Genomic DNA, 20208 nt, shown 5'->3' on the forward strand with positions numbered 1-20208 from the left:
GAGTCGGGATGAGTGATCGGAGGATGTCCGGAGGCTGTCTCTCGTTCAGCGCTCGGTAGTCCGGACACTCGTCCACCGTCGATAGCTTTCGGGTGATCTTCGGTTGTCTATCTCGATCCAAATTATAATCTGAATGAGAAGGTAAATTTAAGGAGGGATCGTAACTAATTGCGATTGAATCGCGGTCGTAATTTGACTATAATTATATTACAGATCATCTCTTAATCTATAAAAAGTGGATCAGATAATCTTTGCTCGATTACTTTGGCATCTATAAGACTTGTTTATATTGTTGGTATCACTAGCAGAGCCAGCCTAAGTGATCTACCCGGGTTGTGGCTACGCCTCTCTCCTTCGCTTGCGTTTTCTTTCTCTCTCTCAAGGTAAATTTAAGTTTTTCTCTTGTTAATTGCCATTGGCTACTCAGATTATAGTTCCGGCAGATTAGAATGTGGCTCCGCCCTTGGTTGGCATATAAATTTGTAATTATGGATTGCAGCATCTTTTGTACTTATATTATTAGAGAAATAATAAAACAATCATTCTTCAAAACCAAAATATTTTACAAATTTAATTCACCTATAATATCCATGAATGTAAATTAGTTCAAATTAGGAAAATTAATTTTTCTCTTTATAATAGATAAAATATATTCCTTGAGTTATATTTTTGAATAACTCAAAATTCTGTAAACTTTATGTTAAAAAATCTATGATTGAAATTTAGTTATTTTTTAATAACATTACTCCATAAAAAAATTCCAATTAAACCTTAAACCCTAAAATCCAATTAAGGCAACGTGACTTAGTTCAGAGATAAAAACACTTAAGTCATGTTGCCTTAATCATGTGATCAATTAAAATATACGTATAAAATAACCGTTTATTTTTAAAGATGCTTTTATATGATATGAATTTAATTCATTTTTTTTTTAAATATAAAAGTTATCAATATTATATATATATATATATATATGGTTCGATTCATATCAATTTAAATTTATGCATTTGAATTTGAAGTGTACCGTGCCAATTTAAATTTTGATTTGGGCCGGATTATATTATAAACTCTTCTTTCACGAATTCCAAGGTTACTCTTTGTATAAAATTAAGGCCTTAATGGTTAATGGCCCCTCTTCGGATGCAATGCGAAATCCAATTGAATCATATAGTTGTGGTCACTGCGTCTCAAAGAGGCCCAAAATTTATTTTAAGCAGTTTTTGCAATAAGAATCCATACGGTATGTTTACGAATCGGTGTTCATACCCGTCAAGGCACTCACCCATTCAAATTAACAATTAGCATAAGGCCTATTCCAATACGGCGGCCTTAATCGGCCTTCAGAATTGATTCTATAAGTAGAAGAGGCCTTTGTAAGGTAAAGCTGATGTCCGGAATATGAGTCAGATAGATCGTCGAGTAAATGTATGAAATATTAATCGAATCATAATATCTTAAAGGGAGGATGGTATGTTGAGATGATTATTATATTGATCAAGTCGTTAGAAGCTTTCTAGTCAATGCTATCTGTAATCAGCGACCGAATCGCTCCAGTCTCTGGTACTCTGATGCTCAAGACAAATCTAACGAATATACAAGTAACAAAATAAGACGTATAATAATGAAATGCGTATAGAATATGAATGGAAAACGTACCTTGACCCAGGGGGCGCTCTCGGGTGGATCAGTGAGCTGGTCGGGATGCTGCTCGCGTTGTCCTGACCCGGAAGGACAGATGACTCTGAGCAGGCTAAAGAGTTGGATCTGACGACGCGGAGCCGAACGCGATGGCACAAAACCAAATGTGACCTCGGCATGCAGACCGAGATATGACATCGGCACGCAAGATGAGATAAAATATTGGCACGTAGGCCGGGATATAATGGTGGCACGAAGGCCGGAATATAAAAACATCACACATGTAAGACGACTACAATATTGGAATATAGCAAGGCACCATAGTGGAATAGCGATAGCTGCGGGGGCTCAGAAGCTGAAGATGGGTCCGATAGGCGAGGTCAAGCGGAATGCTGGAACGTCATCAGACATGTGCTGCTGGATGGATCCAAAGGGCTAGCAATAAGGATGGTCCGGAGGATAGCATCAGCCGCTGAAGACAATGTCGCCCGATTGTAGGCAATGTCGATCGGATGTGAGCGACGTCGACCGCCGAAGGCAATCAGTCAGCCGTGGCGAGAAGACGTACGGGCTGCCGGCATGTGTGAGGGAGAGAGGTAGCGTTGGAAAGGGGGAGTGCGGCGGGGTAGTGCTGGCGTTACAGATCGACGAGGGGAGGCGACTACATGATGAAGGCTATGTCGAGTCCGTCCGATGGTAGCGCCAGCATGAGGAGCAGAAAGGGAGCAGCGTGAGGAGCAGAAGGGGAGTGCCGGTCGGCGTCCTCACGAAGGTGGCGTTGGCATGCTTGACAGAGGCGGCAGTTGGAGGCATCTGTTAGCGAAAGGAGAGGGAGAAAAGGGACAGCTCGACGACAGCCTCCTCAACTGAGGAGGAGGCGATGAGAAGCCGACATGCGAGGCGGCAGAGGTGTGTGCCAACGTGGGTTAGACGGCGGCGATGTTTCTAGGCGACATCGGCCTGCAAGAGGCGGTGACGGTGTTCCTCGGCGACGCCGGCGTGGAGAAGGGAGGAGGCGGCGGCTTTCGCTAGGACTGCCGATGAGAGGAGAGGGAGAAAAGGGATGGCTCGGCTGCAACCTCCTCGGCTGAGGAGGCAACGAGAAGCCAGCATGCGAGACAACGGAGGTGTGCGCCAACGTGGATTAGATGGCGACAATGTTTCTAGGCGGCGTCGACTTGCAAGAGGCGACGACGGTGTTCCTTGATGGCCCCGGCATGGAGAAAGGAGGCGGGGGCTTTCACTGAGACTGCCGGCGAGAGGAGAGGTTACACCGATCTCTCCTCTGCGTCCAACGGTAGCAGCGCCCCATGGGAGACCAAAGTGTAGCATAGTACAAGTATAGCATCACCAGATTCTCCCAGAACCAAACTAAGTTGATTATAATATAATAAATTTATAAAGTTGAGCAAGATTGGTCCCGATAAAAATACCCAATTTTATGATTTACTTCCTCTGGTGGTGTGGGGGAGGGGGCGGTGACAGATTTTTAGCATCACCAGATGTCTACCTTGGACAAAAAAAAAATTAATCCCAAAAGTTGAAGCCACATCTTCATCATCTAAACGAGAACCAAATTGTTACGACAACACGAGCAAGCCAGTAATTCTACAGTTCGATAAATAATTTTTGAAAAATTTAAGTGATCACTTGATGGGAGAAGTTGGAAACGCTTTACATCACAGACATGGACATGATCTGGTGCGCAAGACTTGGATCTTGCTGAAGTAACTCTCGCAGATTGTTTTCGATCTCGGCCATTTGCTTCTCTAGGTACTCTTTGGAAACCTGCTCAAATCAACAAAAATGATTGTTATGTAAGTTTATATTTGAAGCCAATACCCAAATTGAATGCCAAATAGTATTAAAAACACTAGATTCGGCTCCACTATTCAAAAATATAACACGTTCAGGTCCCCCTCATCAAATTGTAGTGAAACTACTTGATAAACCATACATTATTGACAAACAACAGAATCGTATTGAGATCTAATTCACCAATATTATCACCTAAGATGATTTTTGTACAAGTTTCATACAAAATATGGTTTCTAAAGTGATACAATCAATCAACATAAGGACTGAAATTTTGTCAATTTCAAACTTATAGTTTGTCTTCATGTTTGAAACAAATTGCATTATCTAGGTCAATTTTGGTACAATTTGAATATAAATGATCTTTTATTAAGTAATAGGGTGAAACAACTTGCTGTAAGAAATGAAAACTTGTGAAATACCCTTTTCTGGTAGAATTTTAATACAGAATATTGTTCACAAGATTGTTGAATGAAACAAATTGATTGATTGAAAATTTGCCAATTTCACATTTTAAACAATTTGTCCTGAAGTTTAAAAATGCTATTATTTTTTTTAGTTGATATTAGATATCCAACTTATATCAACTAATCCTTAGATTTTCACATAATTTTGATACTAAATATCATCCATCATGCCGTTTTGAAAAATAATTTGATAATTTGACAACATGAAAAAGATAATTTGAGAACATGGATTAGAGCTGACAATACTAAATACAATAAATAACCTCAACCTCAAAACATGATTAAAAGAATACAAAACTTAAAATGACAATAATAAATAAATAGGTTGACACAAATAGACATTCATGTACACAATTCATTTTGTATGTTGTTTAAAAATATATAATTACTTTAACATTGTCTTTTATAATTTTTTACCTTATAAAATTATATTAAAAAATGCATAATTAATTTTATATTATTTCTTATAATTAATTAGTAACCTAAATGACACACAATTAGCATGCCACGAATTGTCGCCCTTGCAACGGAAGAGAGGACGGCTAGATTGACAGTTTTCAAAGAGGGTCAAACTCAAATTTTTTATAAGCAAGAATGTATGACAAACCTGCAAAGAATTTATGGCAGTCTCACTGTCTTTATATTTCTGTTCTTGTTCATTCAAGAGAACTGATTTTGGTTCCAAAATAAACCTAAATATCAAGATATAAAATATCACAATTATTAGATAGAACAAGAGAAAATTTGGTCTCTTCAACAATAATAAATAGTAAATTACTTCCTTGACAAAAGTGTTGGGATTATGGAGAACTCACGCTTTTCCTGCAATTTGTTTTTTAAAAATTGTCATCAGATAGTCATAAACTCAATGGTTCTCTTTCTATAAAGAAAAATCAAGCAATCAGCAGGCAATTCTAACAAGACTTGGCAAACAAAGAAATAGGCAGCTTCTTTGAAAGAAATAGGTGACTTCTTTGAAACAATTTAATTGAGAAAAAATACACTGATCTGGATGTTGGCAAGTAGGAGGGAGGTCGCAGATAACGACCGATAAAGGAGAGGGGTCATCACATTGGTGGATGGGAGGCAGTGTCTAGAATCAGAGCACATGGATCACAATTGTTCAATACAAACAAGGATGATGGCCATTAGCAGTCAAGGCTACACAAGCAGTTCTCTTTCAATACCATGGTATTGCTTTCATTTCGTTTTTTTTTTTAAAATCACAAGAATTTAGATACAAAATAACAATTCAAATGTAAGTTGTTGCCCAATAGTTGAACCAGTAGATATTGGAATCTACCTGCACTATCAAATCTATGGCAGGAATAGAATATCCAACAAAATATTTACTCAAAACGGAAACGTTTTTCCTACCAATGGATTTGTAGGTATTTGTATCATCTGATAACTGACTAAGTTCTTCCCTGGTTAGGTAAGCTCGTTTCCTTTCACCTTCTTTAGTTCGCATCTGATTTTGCACCTGAAAGAAGATATAGGCAAACATACCGTATAGTGTTTTTTTTCGTGTATCACAAGTTTCACAATCTATTTTTGTGCACAATAGAAACAACAATAACTGATTGTCTACAATTTGTTTATTTATTGTAATAGCAAAAAGATTGAGGTAACATTTTAATTTTATGAGAGAAAAGTGAAAACCAATTCATCAGAAAATCAAAAATTTATCTCACTTCTCCAATCAAATCATTTTCAATTGGTACTAAGTTCTGCAGTCTTCCATGCCATACTTTTCACAAAGAATGCAACTCCAAGTCATTGGCACAATGATGGTATACTTTACAGAGCTGTATGTACTTTAAACTCTTCCAATAACAAGATGAAAAAAAAAAACCCTAAATTATCAGCTACCAAATGATCAGTCACCCATCACCAAATGGCATAATACAGATCGCAAAAAAATGTTTAGCCACTTAGAGACTCCTGATTTATTGCTTTTCTATTATCATTATCTTTCTCATGAGATAATCATTCACAATAATCAAAAAGCCAAACAAACTGGTCGAATTCCATACAGCAATTTAAGGACACAATAAAACAACCCAAGTCTTCTTAACTCTCTAAATCCCAGGCCAAATACACTCCAGTTAAGTCCAAACAATTTATATCATCATTTGGGATCCAAGATTTGAGACTAAATCTATCAAGTTAAACTACAGAGAGAAGACAAAAGTAGCAAATTTTCTACCAAACCAGATTCAACAGTGTTATAGAGAAAGAAAAGAATGCACGATTACCTGCTTTAGCTTCCCGGTTGTCTCGATCATACGGCTCTGTATCTCAATAAAAGCCTGGAACCACAAATCCAAAATCACTCTTTAACAGCATGAATCAAATTTCGAGAACCGATCGAGATCAAGGTCGACAGAGTAACACGATCCTCGAGAAGAAAAAAAACAACCACTTGAGAAGGAGATGAAAGCATACACCTTACCATCCGGTTCGCTTCATCAGCCATTTCCAGAGATCTGCTTCAAGGTCGTCCGATGGAAGAACCCTAATTCGAGGGAGTACGCGATCCGCCAGCACGAGAGCGAAGCAGGGAAGGGAACAGGCAAGGGCCAAGGGGTACGGTTTAAATGGGCCAGGCCAAAGAGCCTCTCTGTGGAATATTGATGGGTTTTAATGTTTAATGATTCGGAATAGGTTTGATTTGATTCAGACCAAAATCTTGGTTCGGTCGAGCACAGCCTAGGGATTAAATAATTATATTTTTTTCTCAATAATAATAGTAACAAATCATGTGATTAGCTCAACTAAATCATATAACATTAACAACCATCAATCATGATCAGCTCAACTTATAATCGACTACTAAGTAATTAGAAGGTAGGGGGAAAAAATTCCTATAATATATCTGTCATCCTTATTATTATTAATATTATTTTTTCACGACCTTTATGATGTAGATCTATAGCACAACTAATTGTCAACGGTAAATTGTAATTTTTGAGAGATGAGGAGCAAAGTTATCTCGACCGTGTCTTTAAAAGCGGACCAACGGTATAGATTGTCGGTGAAATATATGCTTTCCATCTATATATTTCAATGACAACTCACTTTTCCATTTAAAAAAAATCCCCTTGAAAACAATTTACTTTATTTTCTCAGTATCATCTAAAATTTTATCATCATCAAATATGACAATATTCCCTATTATTCATTTCACAGGTGACTATTAAAAGTAAATCGATTCCATAAATATGCAAACATAGTATCATATGTGCTATATCATTTTTTTAACCAAATAAAATAATATCAATAATAGAACATAAAGGGATATTTGATTTAAAATTACTAATTTATAAAAATACAGTGTCAAACTCGAGCCAATAATTGCAGGATAACCTTCTAGAAGCTTCTAGAGCGGCTAAACATAACCATGTATAACCGGTGATAAGTGCTGGAGGAACCCGACTATTTGCAAGCTATGAACTGAAACCAATCCGATAAGATCAAGAGCATAAAGGCATTATCATTGATCCTCAACTAAACCAATGGCTCCACTCTAATCCACTAGAGTTCACCTAAACTCAACTCCATTCCAACAATGTTGCTTCTCAACTCAAACTAATTCAAACAGGACACAAACAAATTTCAAACAGAGTTGCTTCCCAATTAGAAAGGGCACAGTTGAGGCCCAACACACTTGAGACCAACCACATCACAACCTAGACCATCTGAGCCGAAACAGTTCCAAGCTAACCAAAAACAGCCCAAACTGAGCCAAACCTCATCAGCTTGACTAAAGTTTAACACATACTCATTTAGCGACATGCCCAAAATAATGATCCAAGCCTGAATAACCGATTAGCACACTACTTTTAAACTTGGAAACCAGCCGTAACAACTGCAATCGCAATTTCATAAATCTTATTCTAAAATAGAATAATGCTTTTAACTCCAGGACCATGCCAGTGTCCACTCGTGATAATAATGTGAAATGCATCCTGTTCAATGAGCAGATCCTTCAATTAACATCTAGCAGTCTGTAGGTCACTCGAACATAACTTTAACGTCTGTACACAGACATCAAGGAAACCAATTCCATGAGTCAGCACAGTTTGTAAGCAGCCCCCCTACTTCCCAACTACGATTCCTTATAAATCGAACCCGTGGTTTCAATTTCCGCTGGTATGCTCTTACATTCAACTCAACTTAAGCAAGGGAAGAAGTATTGACAATGCATGGGACCTGTGCTAATCCATAGAATTGTTTGCAGGCTGTTTTTTGGAAATTGGACCAATCCATGAAATTGATTTCTTTCTGGCTGTGTAAACATAATGCTGACATCACACAATAACAGTATTAAGGTGAGCAATGTAGCTTTGATAGAATATTGAAAAATAAGTAATAGGACAATATTTACATAGACAGAAGATGACATAGGAACAATGCTTACAGAATGAGTGAAAAACATATCCTTCAATTAACATCTAGCAGTCTGAAAGTTATTTGAAGTCAGTAACATGACTTTTGTAGTAGTAGGGAGAGAAGTCTAGCAAATACATGATCTAACTTCAACTAAAGAATATTGAAAATATATAATATGAAGATATTTATACAGGACAGGAGATGAGATGAAACAGTGCTTACAGATTCTTGAGTTGAACATATATGGGAACCATGTGTTAGTTTGTGAGATGAAGCAAACAAGTTGCGTATTCCTCTGTTGGGCCATAGGGTTTTTGAGAGTTGCTTGTAAGTGGTCATGATAGAGATAACTGTGAAACTTCAACACTGTTACAGATGGAAGTTCTTGCAGAAAATTAAGAACTTGCAAGGTGAGGGAATGTTTGTTGCAGCACATGGGGAAGGTTCAGTACAATCTCTGCATAAGCTAAAGAAGCAAACAAAGGCACAAAAGATTCAGGGAGAGCAGAAAGACCTCATAATGCATTTGAATAAAATGGATAGCTATTTTGAATGCTGGAATAGGTAAAAGACTAGAAAAAGAATTTTTGATTTCCTTAGTGGAATGGAATAAATATGGAAAATTTATTTTACAAAAATGTTATAACGAATAGTTTTCATAATGATAAATATTAATCTAGCTAACACAATCTGCTTGATCTTGGGTGAGCCAGCTAGTTTGTTGGTAACTCTCTAAGTTTGACTGGTCAACCTTGGTGAAGCCACTTGGGCGAGGCAAGCCTGACAGACCCACTCGACTTGTCGGCTTGCCTCGTCCAACTGACTACACCAGTCTGTGCTCAGACCATTCTGGCCCAGCTCACCTAGAATGCTGTCACACTCAAATTGCATGCTTGATTGCCCGACCCACTCTGTCTATGTAGCTCACCATCATAATATATATTTATTTATATTTTTTTTAGCAGAGTTGAACAAAGTAAAAAAATATGAATTGTTTAAAGAATGAAATAGACAAGGAATAGTTATTTCTTATGAAGAGAGAAGAACTCAAAGAAAATACAATATCTATTTCTATAAATCAAGCGTGACATTGCCATTCTCAAGAAACCAAGGGCAGCCTACCTATAAAACTTCCAAGCTTTCAAAAGTTTATCAACTACAACGACCACTTGTCAAAATTCAAGCATTCCTACAACATTATTATCTACTTCTGAGTAATTTTCAAAATCGGCATACTCCTGATAAATTTTGGAATTTGTGGAAGCTCTAAATAAATTGTCCAAAACAGAAGTATCCGATTGTAATTACCTTCAGGCAAGCTCATGGTTCTGAGAGCATCTTCGGCATAAGGAAGACGAGATGGAATAGATTGTGCACCTCCTTTTTTCTCATCTGCTAAGGTCTTCTTCGAAGGGTGTACAGGCCATGCCAAAACCCGTATACGACTAGGTAGTATAGAAACGAGATCTGCATACCTAAGACTAACAGTCACCTTACTGCACGAGGAAAAAAACACTGATATAAGAAGCAAACAATTTGCTTAGCATCAACTAAGAATAACAAAAGATAAAGTTAGAATCATTTTTTCAAAAAGGCCCTCTTCATAGTTGACATGTACCACATCTTCTGAAACATAAAATAAAAAACCCAGGGTATTATAAGGGGGAAAATAAAACTATATAGATATAGGGGTGTTTTTGATATTATCAAAGAAGGTTTTTGTTATTTTGGCCAAATATTTTCACGAGGAACAAAATTATGAGAACACAACTTGATAAATTCCGCCACCTTAAGTCTGGTTGTAACCTCAATTTAGGATAAGACTTAAGCTTATAATTTGAAATTATAAGCTATGATGTAGTAAGTGCCCACTCATTCAAAAGTACTGACGCAGACATTACAAACAAGCAAATTATAAAATGTACCAGTTGGATAACTGATTTGAACTTGTACTTTGGTACTCACCAATCGAAGTCCTCCAATACAAATTCAATCAAGTTGTAGGAAAGGCTATGAAATAGTTCCCCTATCTGATTCCCATAAAGCTCCTTGATAAGACGAACCTAGTAAATCCAAATGTTAATGAACACTGAGGAAATTTTGTGAATTGTAAAATGTTCATAGCATGTTAAATAGATAAAAACAATCAACAAGTTTTATCCTGACAATTTGGGTATTTCATTAGCCGTCTAGACATCTTTTAATTAAATGCAGCAAAGACTTCTTGGTCTTCCTTTACTTTACTACCATCAGCTTTAATCGATCAACTTGCTTAACAATGAAATATATACACTGTTGTTGGGCATGCCCATACCACCTTGAGTCATTATCTTATTTTACCTAGTAAATAATAAGTCATCATATATTATTTCTCTCTCCTTATCTACTCACACATCTATCTCAAGATCCTCCTATTAAATGTTTTAACATTTTGAGCCTGTTGTTTCTTAACCACTCAACATATGATCCATAGGACATGTTTGGTGACTTCCACTATTATCCATATTCATGAAAGCTTCGAAATACAATTAAAGGATGAGTCAAAACTTAGCTTCTATATTGTTCTCATGGACAAGAGGACTCTGAAATTGCTATTAAATACAGATAATATGAGAGATAAAAAAAAACAATCTATGTGAAAAATATTTAGCCTGTCATCTATAGTTTTAAAATAGATATAAAATAACACAGAATCATGCAGGATCAAGAGTAACTTATTAAGCAAGAAAAGTTATAAAAAAAAAAAGTTTTAATCTGAACATCTAAGTTAAATATTTTGTAATAGCATTTGAAGATAAAACTCAACATAATCATACCTGTTCTCTCCTGTCCACGTATGATTGCAAAATTTCTCCAACATAATCTACAAATTTCTAACATGTATGACCAATATCAGCTGATTTTTTACTTTAAAAAATAAAGAAAGTATATCAGAAATAAATCATAAACCTACAATGGCATTAGAAGAGAGAAGGTCATTTTCTGCTTCACGTATTGGGAGGAAGAAAGGAACCGTGTGCTCAATTACAGACATCTTTTCAAGAAACGATTTGCTTTCAAGCACACAATGGTAAGTTTCACAGGGTTCTCCTACAAAGGATTAATGAAGATTAAAATCCATGATTTTTAAAAGGATCCTAAGAAATCATTAATTTTCGCCTTTGACCATTTCATTAGGTTAAATGTGCGTTGACAGTCCTTAACAGACACTTTAGAAGCTGGTCTAATATTTATCCTCTAGAAATGTATAATTTGGCTTTATTCATGTTCATTGACGTATGCCAATTTTTCCAAGTTATAAAGAATGCTGAAATATGGAAATCCAAGGTTTTTCAAAGAATTATATACAAAGGGATACATTTGCCTTCAGATGATAAGTAACATAATACCAGCAACAGTATTAGTCTACTTTACCTGCAAAATAAGTCTCAAATTGTATTCCAATTCTTGCACCTTCTAGACAACAGATTACCTACTAACAAGGACAAAAAGGATGCCAATTCAGTTAGCAACTCCAAAGCCATAAAAAATCACTCCAACAAGCATGTAATTGTAAGAAATAGAATAACTTCAGCTATCATTGATTTTATTGAATAATTTTCATTGGAAAGTCCAGTACTGGTTGGCATGCTTTGGTTTTGGCGCATTTCATGTACAGGTTTGTATGGTCCTAGAATAGTAATTGTATAGCTGCTACAAACAAGACAATGTGCTCCAATTCAATGATTTCAGTATTTATAGAACTTCCATAATGTACATCTGATTAAGAAAGTTCTCAGCACCATAACACTAAGCTTGCAACTTAAAGAACACTCAATGGTTAAATTTCCTAAAATAGAATGTTATGATAAAACTATACAATTATTAAGGGTGAAAAAAAATCTAGCACTGTAACACTGCATTTCGCGTGGGAACTGGTAACAAAGTTGCCGCATATGACAATTTAACAGCAGAATGTAACTTCTGTTTAGATGAAAGAAAATTAAAATCAACTCATCACAACTATATAATGTATGGTAGCCAAAATAGAGAAATACCTTATTCTTCATTTTGTATGTTATTTTGGCATGAATCAATGGATCCAATGGTGTACATGTTTCATTAGACATTGCTTTTCTCTCTGCTTCCATATGGACCTGGGTCAAGAATTTTAAAAACTACAAATTTAGGACGCACTATATGCTAAATCAAGAATAAGAAAATGTAATAATAATTTAATACAATAGAAATTGAATAACCAATTACTACTTCCAGTGGCAAGTTTAAATAATATACCACTTCCATAAAAAGCATCATCCATTTCCATCAGATACAACTATATGCTTTAGTGTGATGAAAAATAAAATAAAATAAAATAAAATAAATGGAGAAATATAGCAATACTTTTTCACGGATTGTAGCTAGTAGTCCGTCATTCCACTGCTCTTCATCCAAAGAAATCTCTGCCAATAAAATATGGTTGAGATGTGTAGATTTTCTGGTTAGAAAGTTATGACATACAGCTTTCCAATCAAAAACAAAGATGATGTATATCAGTAACAAGACAATGTCAGCTGGAAATGATTCCCTAGATCTTTGAGGCTATCCATGGAATCTCAAAGCATTTGTGAATATTTTTTAATGTACAAGTATCCAACATGAGTATTAACATGGATGAACGAAAAGTAGGTTGGTAATCAAGGATTCTGAGTATATGGATGCACATAGAAAGATTCAATATTTGAACACCAAGATAAAACAAACACAATTGACACTTTTTACTGAAATTTATCTATCCTATGTGTAAATGCCAACAAATTGCAATTTGCAGTTTTGGACACATAAGCAAATGCTACCCTAAAACATATAAATGTAACTGCACGAATACTTGCATATTATTGCAATTGTTACCACATTTGTAGTTGTTTCAAATAGATGAATGCAAGTGCAAATGCTCCATAACTTACACAGTAAGGTTACCAAAACAAGAATATGGATTTTTTTTATCAAATATTAGAATCACATATACCTTGGTGATTCTAAAATTAAAAAACAAATCATATTTTTAAATCTTATTAATTTATACAAACAAGATATGACTACAACACATGGCTTGCAATGAATGCAGCAAGTGTGCAATGTAATAATAAGTGTGGCGAGTTCCCATGCAGCCTTCAAGGTCTTGCTGAAAGACTTGAAACAAACAGATATGTAAGAAACCAAACACTGAACCATTGTTGCAAAGTCATCAGAAGGATACCTTCAGTTTGAGCAGTTCGTGCCGCATCAAATTCCTTTTCCAAACGTTCAAATATTATCTTATCAGAGTCCCTGTGAGAAATAAGCTTTATCATCACCAAACAACAGCAACATAAAAAAAAAAGGGCAGCCCGATGCACGAAGCTCCCGCCATGTAGGGTCCCGAGGAAGGATCCATTGTACGCAGTCTTACCCTGCTTTTTACAAGAGGTTGTTTCCAGGATTTGAACCCGTGACCTTTTGGTCACATGGCAACAACTTTACCGTTGCGCCAAGGCTCCCCTTCAAACAAGGGTAACATGATAATGAAAAAACTTTATGGCTACAGAGTAAGAGAAGTTATCTTGTAATTAGAGGCTGAATGAAACATATAAAGAGCAACTAAAATGAATTCTTTATTGGTATAGTTGAGAACAACAAAACAATAGCACATTTCACATGTATGAACCTATATTGTTGACGGAAAAACTGATACAAGAAATTTCAATTGGAAACAAATCTACAACTTGTGCAGATTATAGGCAGATCTACTAAATCCTGATAGGAAATCTTGCACTTCATCATGGCTCACCAGACAACCACGACTCCATTATGACTTGAAAAAGAGGATTAGTCCCTTTGAATATGATTTAAATGTGTTCCAAACTGACAAACTCAAGAACATGTATCATGCAACTTAAAAAAAAAAAAGGACAGCCTGGTGAACGAAACTCCCGCTATGCAGGGTCTCGGGGAAGGATTGTACGCAGCCTTACCTTGCTTTTTGCAAGAGGTTGTTTCCAGAATTCGAACCCGTGACCTTTTGGTCTCATGGCAACAACTTTACCGTTGCGTCAAGGCTCCCCTTCTATCATGCAACTTATTAATCCTAAATTAAAACGTAACAAGGAGGTATAAAATCCTATTGTGTCAGTTAACACAGGCGAAATATCTCGTTATGCCTGCCAAAAGACGTAGAACTTATCCAAGACAGAGAAACTCTTTGGAAACTTATGCGATCAAACGAACCACGTGACACTGAGGAAGTTGTCCAAAGTGGTGATGAAGCTCCCATGACACGTCTGAGACAACTTCGACATTTCCCCAACCTACCCAAGATGACGGCAAAGCTCCCATGACTTGTCCAACATGACTTTCGCAGCCTATCTGAGACAACTAGGAAGCTTCTGTGACCTCTGAGACAACCACAAACTTTTTGCAAGCTGCTTAAGATGAAGTGAAGCTTTCACAACTTATACAAGACAACAAAACTGCTCGAGGCTTCTGCAAACTGTCGGAGACTTCACAAGATTCCACAACGCAAGCTTTTTTTTTTTTATCATTTTTCTACTTCAATCTTCTTCCTTTTCTTTCTACTCATCTCCAATTCTTTCCTCCTTGAATGTCTGTGTCTTCAACACTATGTGATGGCACTATCGGCACGACATCAAAACGTCTCATTCCGGCCAAGGATTGAATCCCCGGATTGGAACCAGATTCAAAAGCTTGATAACAAGTACTTCTCGTTAATAAAAGTAGAAAGAAACTATCTAGCCTAGAAGGATTACAATGATGTTAGCAAATTTTATTTAGTCAAGAACAATTTTCCATTTTCAAAGGGTCATACAATTAAAAAATGGCTTATAGCAGATGACTACAAAAAAAATAGACTTGGCATAGTATTGAAGGATATTTCCTTGTCTATTTATTCTAAAAATAATGTATGAAGTCCCCTTCTAATAAAGCATCCTCCTAGACACAATATTGTTAGTGAAATTCTTCATTTGGACAAAATGAATTTGGACAGGAGAGGTGCATTCTAATACAGCAGGGAGAACATGATGTTCCTAGTAAAACAGATTAGGTGTTTATTGGCGGACACATCATTACAAAATGTTGGTAAACCAAATAAACTGTTTACCTTGATAACCGCTCTGTCAATTCTTCATGCCTTTTCAGTACATTTGACACTGAAAGAAGCCAACACATTTGAAGCGTTGACAAATATTTTATTCATTCTCCTCTGGTACAGGATATTCAAAAAAATATGCAAATTTATTAGAATACAGAAAATAGGAACCTACATCGAGCCCGTGTTGTCTCTAACCGAATATCCTCCTCTTGTGCAAAATTCTAAAAAGTAACAGAAAAATTAGTGGACTGTAATATTTCACAAAGTGCTCAATTACTAATTAAACTAAGAAGATCTGCTAGTAGAGTTTGCATACCACTTCCCCAGTCAGTGCATGTGACCGTCTCTTCAACTGCTCTATTTGCTGCATGTCAGAAGACAACATCTATCAAGTGTGTCAGAAGACAAAAGATCATCTAGGTCAATTGAGTAAAAAAACAGCACAAAAAGAGAATTGATCTGAAGCTAAAATCTATCTCAGTATCCTAGTTTATTTCCATATTTCACAAACTCTATGGGCTTGGTACACAAACTTACCCTTTCAATAAAACAAAAACACAGAGAGATTTCAACCACAGGTTGAAGGAACACCAATAGATGAAAGGGCTTACCTTAAGACAAGAAAAGAGATGCACTTAGGACTCTAAAACTCGTAATACAATGCAAAAGGAATAGATTGCATAATGGGAAAGCTACTCTAGTAACTAGTGATTAAGGTTTTCTCAGTTTCAAACTTTGAAATCGACTATTCATTACTTCTTGGACAGTAGGAATCAAGCAAATACATACACCTATCCTTGCCCTAGCTTACAGGAACTGCAGAATATCCTCTCTTACCTTCAACAGCAGGAAGGAATCAAATAGCAATTTCAGGGCTTAGGATAATAGGAATGCCAGATAAAATAAAAGAATTGGTATTTAACATGCATGCAAGACTATAGAATATACAATTTGTGATTTTAGGTTTTGACATATGGATAGCAATACAGTACTAAATACACAAACCAGTTTCTCAGCGCCCAGACTATACACATCTTCTACTGATAAACTAACAGCCACTAAAGAATGCTTATACAGGGGATCAAACTCAGAACCTAATTCACTCGTGCCCACAATCTTATCAATATTGATTGACAACATGAACAATGCATTTCAGCCATGCAAAGTGTTACTTACAAACACTGAAACCATGGGATGACAGGCAGCCTAGATTGTGCAACTTCAAATAGGGGATCCAATATAGGTATTCCCTTATTTTTGACATACAAAGATTAAGAAAGCAGATGACAAACCTGCAAAGAATTTGTAGATATCTCACTATCTTTAGATTTCTGCTCTTGATCATTCAACAGAAATGATTTTGGTTCTGGAACAAACCTGCATATCAAGAGTAATTATTAGGACCTGGATGAACTAAGGTATAACTTCAGCATATCATAAATTGGAAATTACTTCCTTGACAAAAAGTTGCGGTTACAAAGTACTCACACTTTTCCTGCAAGGTTTGACAAAATGTCTTTAGTTAGTAGCATACATTGCATAGTTCACTTTCTCCAAAGCATAATCTAGCTATGAGCAGGCAATTTTATTGTGACTTGGTAATCAAAGATATAGGTGTCTTTGTTCAGTATATCAAATTCTAGTTCCAAACAACTTGATTAAGAAATGATATTTCTACCTCACTAAGTTATCTACTGATTCACCCCCTTGTAAATGGAGTATGGAAAAGAAACATATGGCTTAGGTGTTAATCCTAGAAAAGAACCCCACACACTCATCCATGGTCTTCAAGATTCAGTGAACCTATGCTGCGAAATTAGGCCTCAAACATCAGAACCTGTTTAGGCACATTTGCGTAGGCTCAGGTTGATATCTAAATAAAGGACAACAGAATAAAAGCACATAAATCATGGCATGGTTCAATGGCAAGAAGGGATTCTTTGTCACCTTTTTCTGCAGTTAAAAAAGTATGTGCATGAATCTATCTTTAACCATTAACATTATAGTGCTCAGGTTGATATCTAAATAAAGGACAATGGAATAAAAGGACATAAATCAAGGCATGGTTCAATGGCAAGAAGGGATTCTTTTTCACCTTTTTCTGCAGTTAAAAAAGTATGTGCGTGAATCTATCTTTCACCGTTAACATTAGAGTGCAGAGATGAAAACAAAAAAAAAAACACTGCTTAAGTTGCAGGACAGAACATTTGAATATTTGCACTGCAACGTATGCTTTGATTGACATCTACTTGGGTAGTTAAGAAAGATATAAGAGACGTCACATAGACTTGTGTTTAGCTTAATCCATAAACGTATGGCAAAAAGTTCCCAAAAGATTTGAGCATTGAGATTTAAACGTGTAATGAATGTAATTGTTACATAAACAAGGGTATGAAGATATGATGAACAACTAAAATTGCAATACTTGGCAATTCATGGCATTGAATTCCTTCATTGAATGATTAGGATTCCCATTACAGCAGTTAGATGTCTGCTAATATTCTATCTTAGCTACGATGTTTCAAAGATAATATTAGAAGAGTTAAAGAAGGGAAAGAAAAAGAGATTAATACTTTTCAGTGAAGAAATCAATTACAATGGCCACTGGCAGTCAAGCTACATGAACAATTCTTTCAATACCATAGTGTTGCTCCTGATTCTTACAATAGAATAATCAACAAAATATTTACTCAAAACAGAAACTTTTTTCCTACCAATGGATTTGTAGGTATTTGTATCATCTGGTAACTGACTAAGTTCTTCCCTTGTTAGGTAAGCTCGCTTCTTTTCACCTTCATTAGTTTGAATCTGATTTTGTACCTGAAAGACGAGAGATAGGCAAACATACTGTATAATGTTATTTTTCGTGTATTACAAGTTTCACAATCTATTTTTGTGTACAATAGAAACAACAATAACTAATTTATAGCAATAGCAAAAAAGATTGAGGTAACATTTTTATTTTATGAGAGAAAAGTGAAACCCAATTCATCTATGAGCATTTGAAGAAAATCACTCATTTATCTCACTTCTCCAATCAAATCATTTTCAACTAGTTCTAAGTTCTGCAGTCCTCCATGCCATAGTTTTCACTAAGAATGCAGTTCCAACTTCCAAGTCATTGACACAACGACAGTATACTTTACTGAGCTGTATGTAATTTGATCTCTTCCAATAACAAGATGAAAAAAAAAATAATTCATCAGCTTCCAAATGATCGATCACCCATCACCAAATGACGTAATGCACATCCAAAAAAAGGTGTAGACACATAGAGGCTCCTGATTTATTGCTTTTCTATTATCATTATCTTTCACATGAGATAATCACTCACAATAATGTGAAATCCAAAAAAACCTGATCGAATTCCATCTAGCAATTTAAGGACACAATAAAAAAACCGAAGTCATCTTCACTCTCCAAAGCCCAGGCCAAATACACTCTAGTTAAATCCTTGCAATTTATATCATCACTTGGGATCCAAGATCTTAGATTAAATCTATCAAGTTAAGCTAGAACAACAAGTCCAAAATCGCTCTTTAACAGCATGAATTAAACTTCCAGAACCGATGAGATAAAGGTCGACAGAGTAGCAAATTCCTCGAGAAGGAAAAAAAAACAACCACTTGAGAAGGAGCTGAAAGCATACAGCTTACCATCCGGTTATCTTCATCCGCCATTTCCAGAGATCTGCTTCAAGCTCGTCCGATGGAAGAACCCTAGTACGAGGCAGCACGCGATCCGCCACCACGAAGACGAAGCAGGGAAGAAAAACGGGTGAGGTGTTTAAATGGGCCGTTTAAATGGGCTAGGCCAAAGTAAGTTTCTCTGAGGGGAATTAGTTGGTTTTAGATCCTGTTTATTTGGAATTTGGGAACCCTAGAAAGTTCATTCGGCGATCTAGGGATTAAATAATTAACTTTTTCTGGATATTAGTATTTATTTATTTATTTATTATTATTATTATTATTATTATTATTATTATTATTATTCGAGATATCCACTCTTACAAATTAACTTTTTCTCGATAACTATAAATCTGGAAGTGATCATGAGAATCTATTCGGTAGCTTATCTTATAGTAAAAATCAAATGTAAAGTTTGTTCTTACTAAGCTAGATTTTAAATCATGGTCCTTTATGAATCTATCAAAATATCTTACCGTTGTAATAGGTCCACGATTTTTTTTATTTTTTATTTTTTGTCATTTCTATAAAAGGTCAAACCTCGATCACTCCGGGTAAAGATCCTCTGGTCCGAGATCCCTGAATCCGTCCTGGACCCTTACATATTCATTAGATGGATGAATTGTACTACATCTGTTAAATAGATGGGATCCAATTTATCCCATCAATAAATATGCAGAAACTCTTTTGGTCCAGAAAATTCTGAACCAAAGGATCTAACCTCCGATCACTCCATGCCCCTCACATTTTTTTTTTTCATAATTTTTATAGATTTGATAATTATATTTATTTTAGATTTTTCTTAACTATTATATAAAATAAAATAAATCAGATCAACTTATAGTCTACTGTGAAATGATTAGAAGTATTATATATTTCTCAGATTATCAGTCAGGCTTCGCGATCTCCATTAAAATTATAAAATAATAAAAGAAAGAAGATTAAATGATCTCTTTTACCTGCCGATTTAACTTTGATTCTTCGTCATATTTTCATATGCAAGTATCTTATTATATTATTATATATGGTATTCTTGTTTATACATTTTCTTATCATACAATAAACACGCGATCAGCGG

General features: G+C 35.7%; 2 protein-coding genes across 4 annotated transcripts in view; both read right to left on the reverse strand.

Moving 5' to 3' along the window:
- LOC121989249 (prefoldin subunit 1-like) overlaps window positions 1-6546 on the reverse strand; it is a 41417-nt gene extending 34871 nt beyond the window's left edge. The window contains exons 1-6 of one of the 3 annotated variants that reach the window (XM_042543168.1): window positions 6376-6537; window positions 6179-6232; window positions 5298-5403; window positions 4736-4742; window positions 4528-4612; window positions 3166-3426 (exon numbers count right to left, since the gene is read on the reverse strand). In XM_042543168.1, the coding sequence (XP_042399102.1) occupies window positions 3313-3426; window positions 4528-4612; window positions 4736-4742; window positions 5298-5403; window positions 6179-6232; window positions 6376-6399 (390 nt within the window). In that variant the 5' untranslated portion in view covers window positions 6400-6537 and the 3' untranslated portion in view covers window positions 3166-3312. Of the gene's footprint in view, window positions 1-3165; window positions 3427-4527; window positions 4613-4735; window positions 4743-5297; window positions 5404-6178; window positions 6233-6370 lie in introns of those variants that run through there. The other 2 variants (XM_042543166.1, XM_042543167.1) reach the window with 2 other exon arrangements.
- A 1239-nt stretch (window positions 6547-7785) lies between these two features.
- On the reverse strand, window positions 7786-19246 carry LOC121989250. The gene is made up of 16 exons (XM_042543169.1): window positions 19101-19246; window positions 18159-18264; window positions 16933-16939; window positions 16737-16821; window positions 15761-15808; window positions 15617-15665; window positions 15454-15502; window positions 13555-13625; window positions 12699-12757; window positions 12353-12451; window positions 11730-11787; window positions 11269-11405; window positions 11132-11188; window positions 10281-10378; window positions 9624-9811; window positions 7786-8781 (listed from the first exon to the last, which is right to left on the reverse strand). The coding sequence occupies exons 1-16, from the start codon at window positions 19122-19124 to the stop codon at window positions 8711-8713; spliced, it is 1206 nt and encodes a 401-aa protein (XP_042399103.1). The 5' UTR covers window positions 19125-19246; the 3' UTR covers window positions 7786-8710.
- Between the last annotated feature and the right edge of the window lie 962 nt (window positions 19247-20208).

The sequence above is a fragment of the Zingiber officinale genome, chromosome 6B (assembly GCF_018446385.1).
Source record: "Zingiber officinale cultivar Zhangliang chromosome 6B, Zo_v1.1, whole genome shotgun sequence".
Taxonomy (NCBI): Eukaryota; Viridiplantae; Streptophyta; class Magnoliopsida; order Zingiberales; family Zingiberaceae; genus Zingiber; species Zingiber officinale.

Excerpts from the sequence above, each read along its gene's own strand:
- LOC121989250 (XM_042543169.1), bottom strand. The coding sequence starts at position 19,124 with ATGGCGGATGAAGATAACCGGATG. Across the intron at positions 18,265-19,100 it reads CGGATGAAGATAACCGGATG|GTACAAAATCAGATTCAAAC; the intron begins GTAAGCTGTATG and ends CTCGTCTTTCAG. Across the intron at positions 11,788-12,352 it reads CATACAAAATGAAGAATAAG|GTAATCTGTTGTCTAGAAGG; the intron begins GTATTTCTCTAT and ends CCTTGTTAGTAG.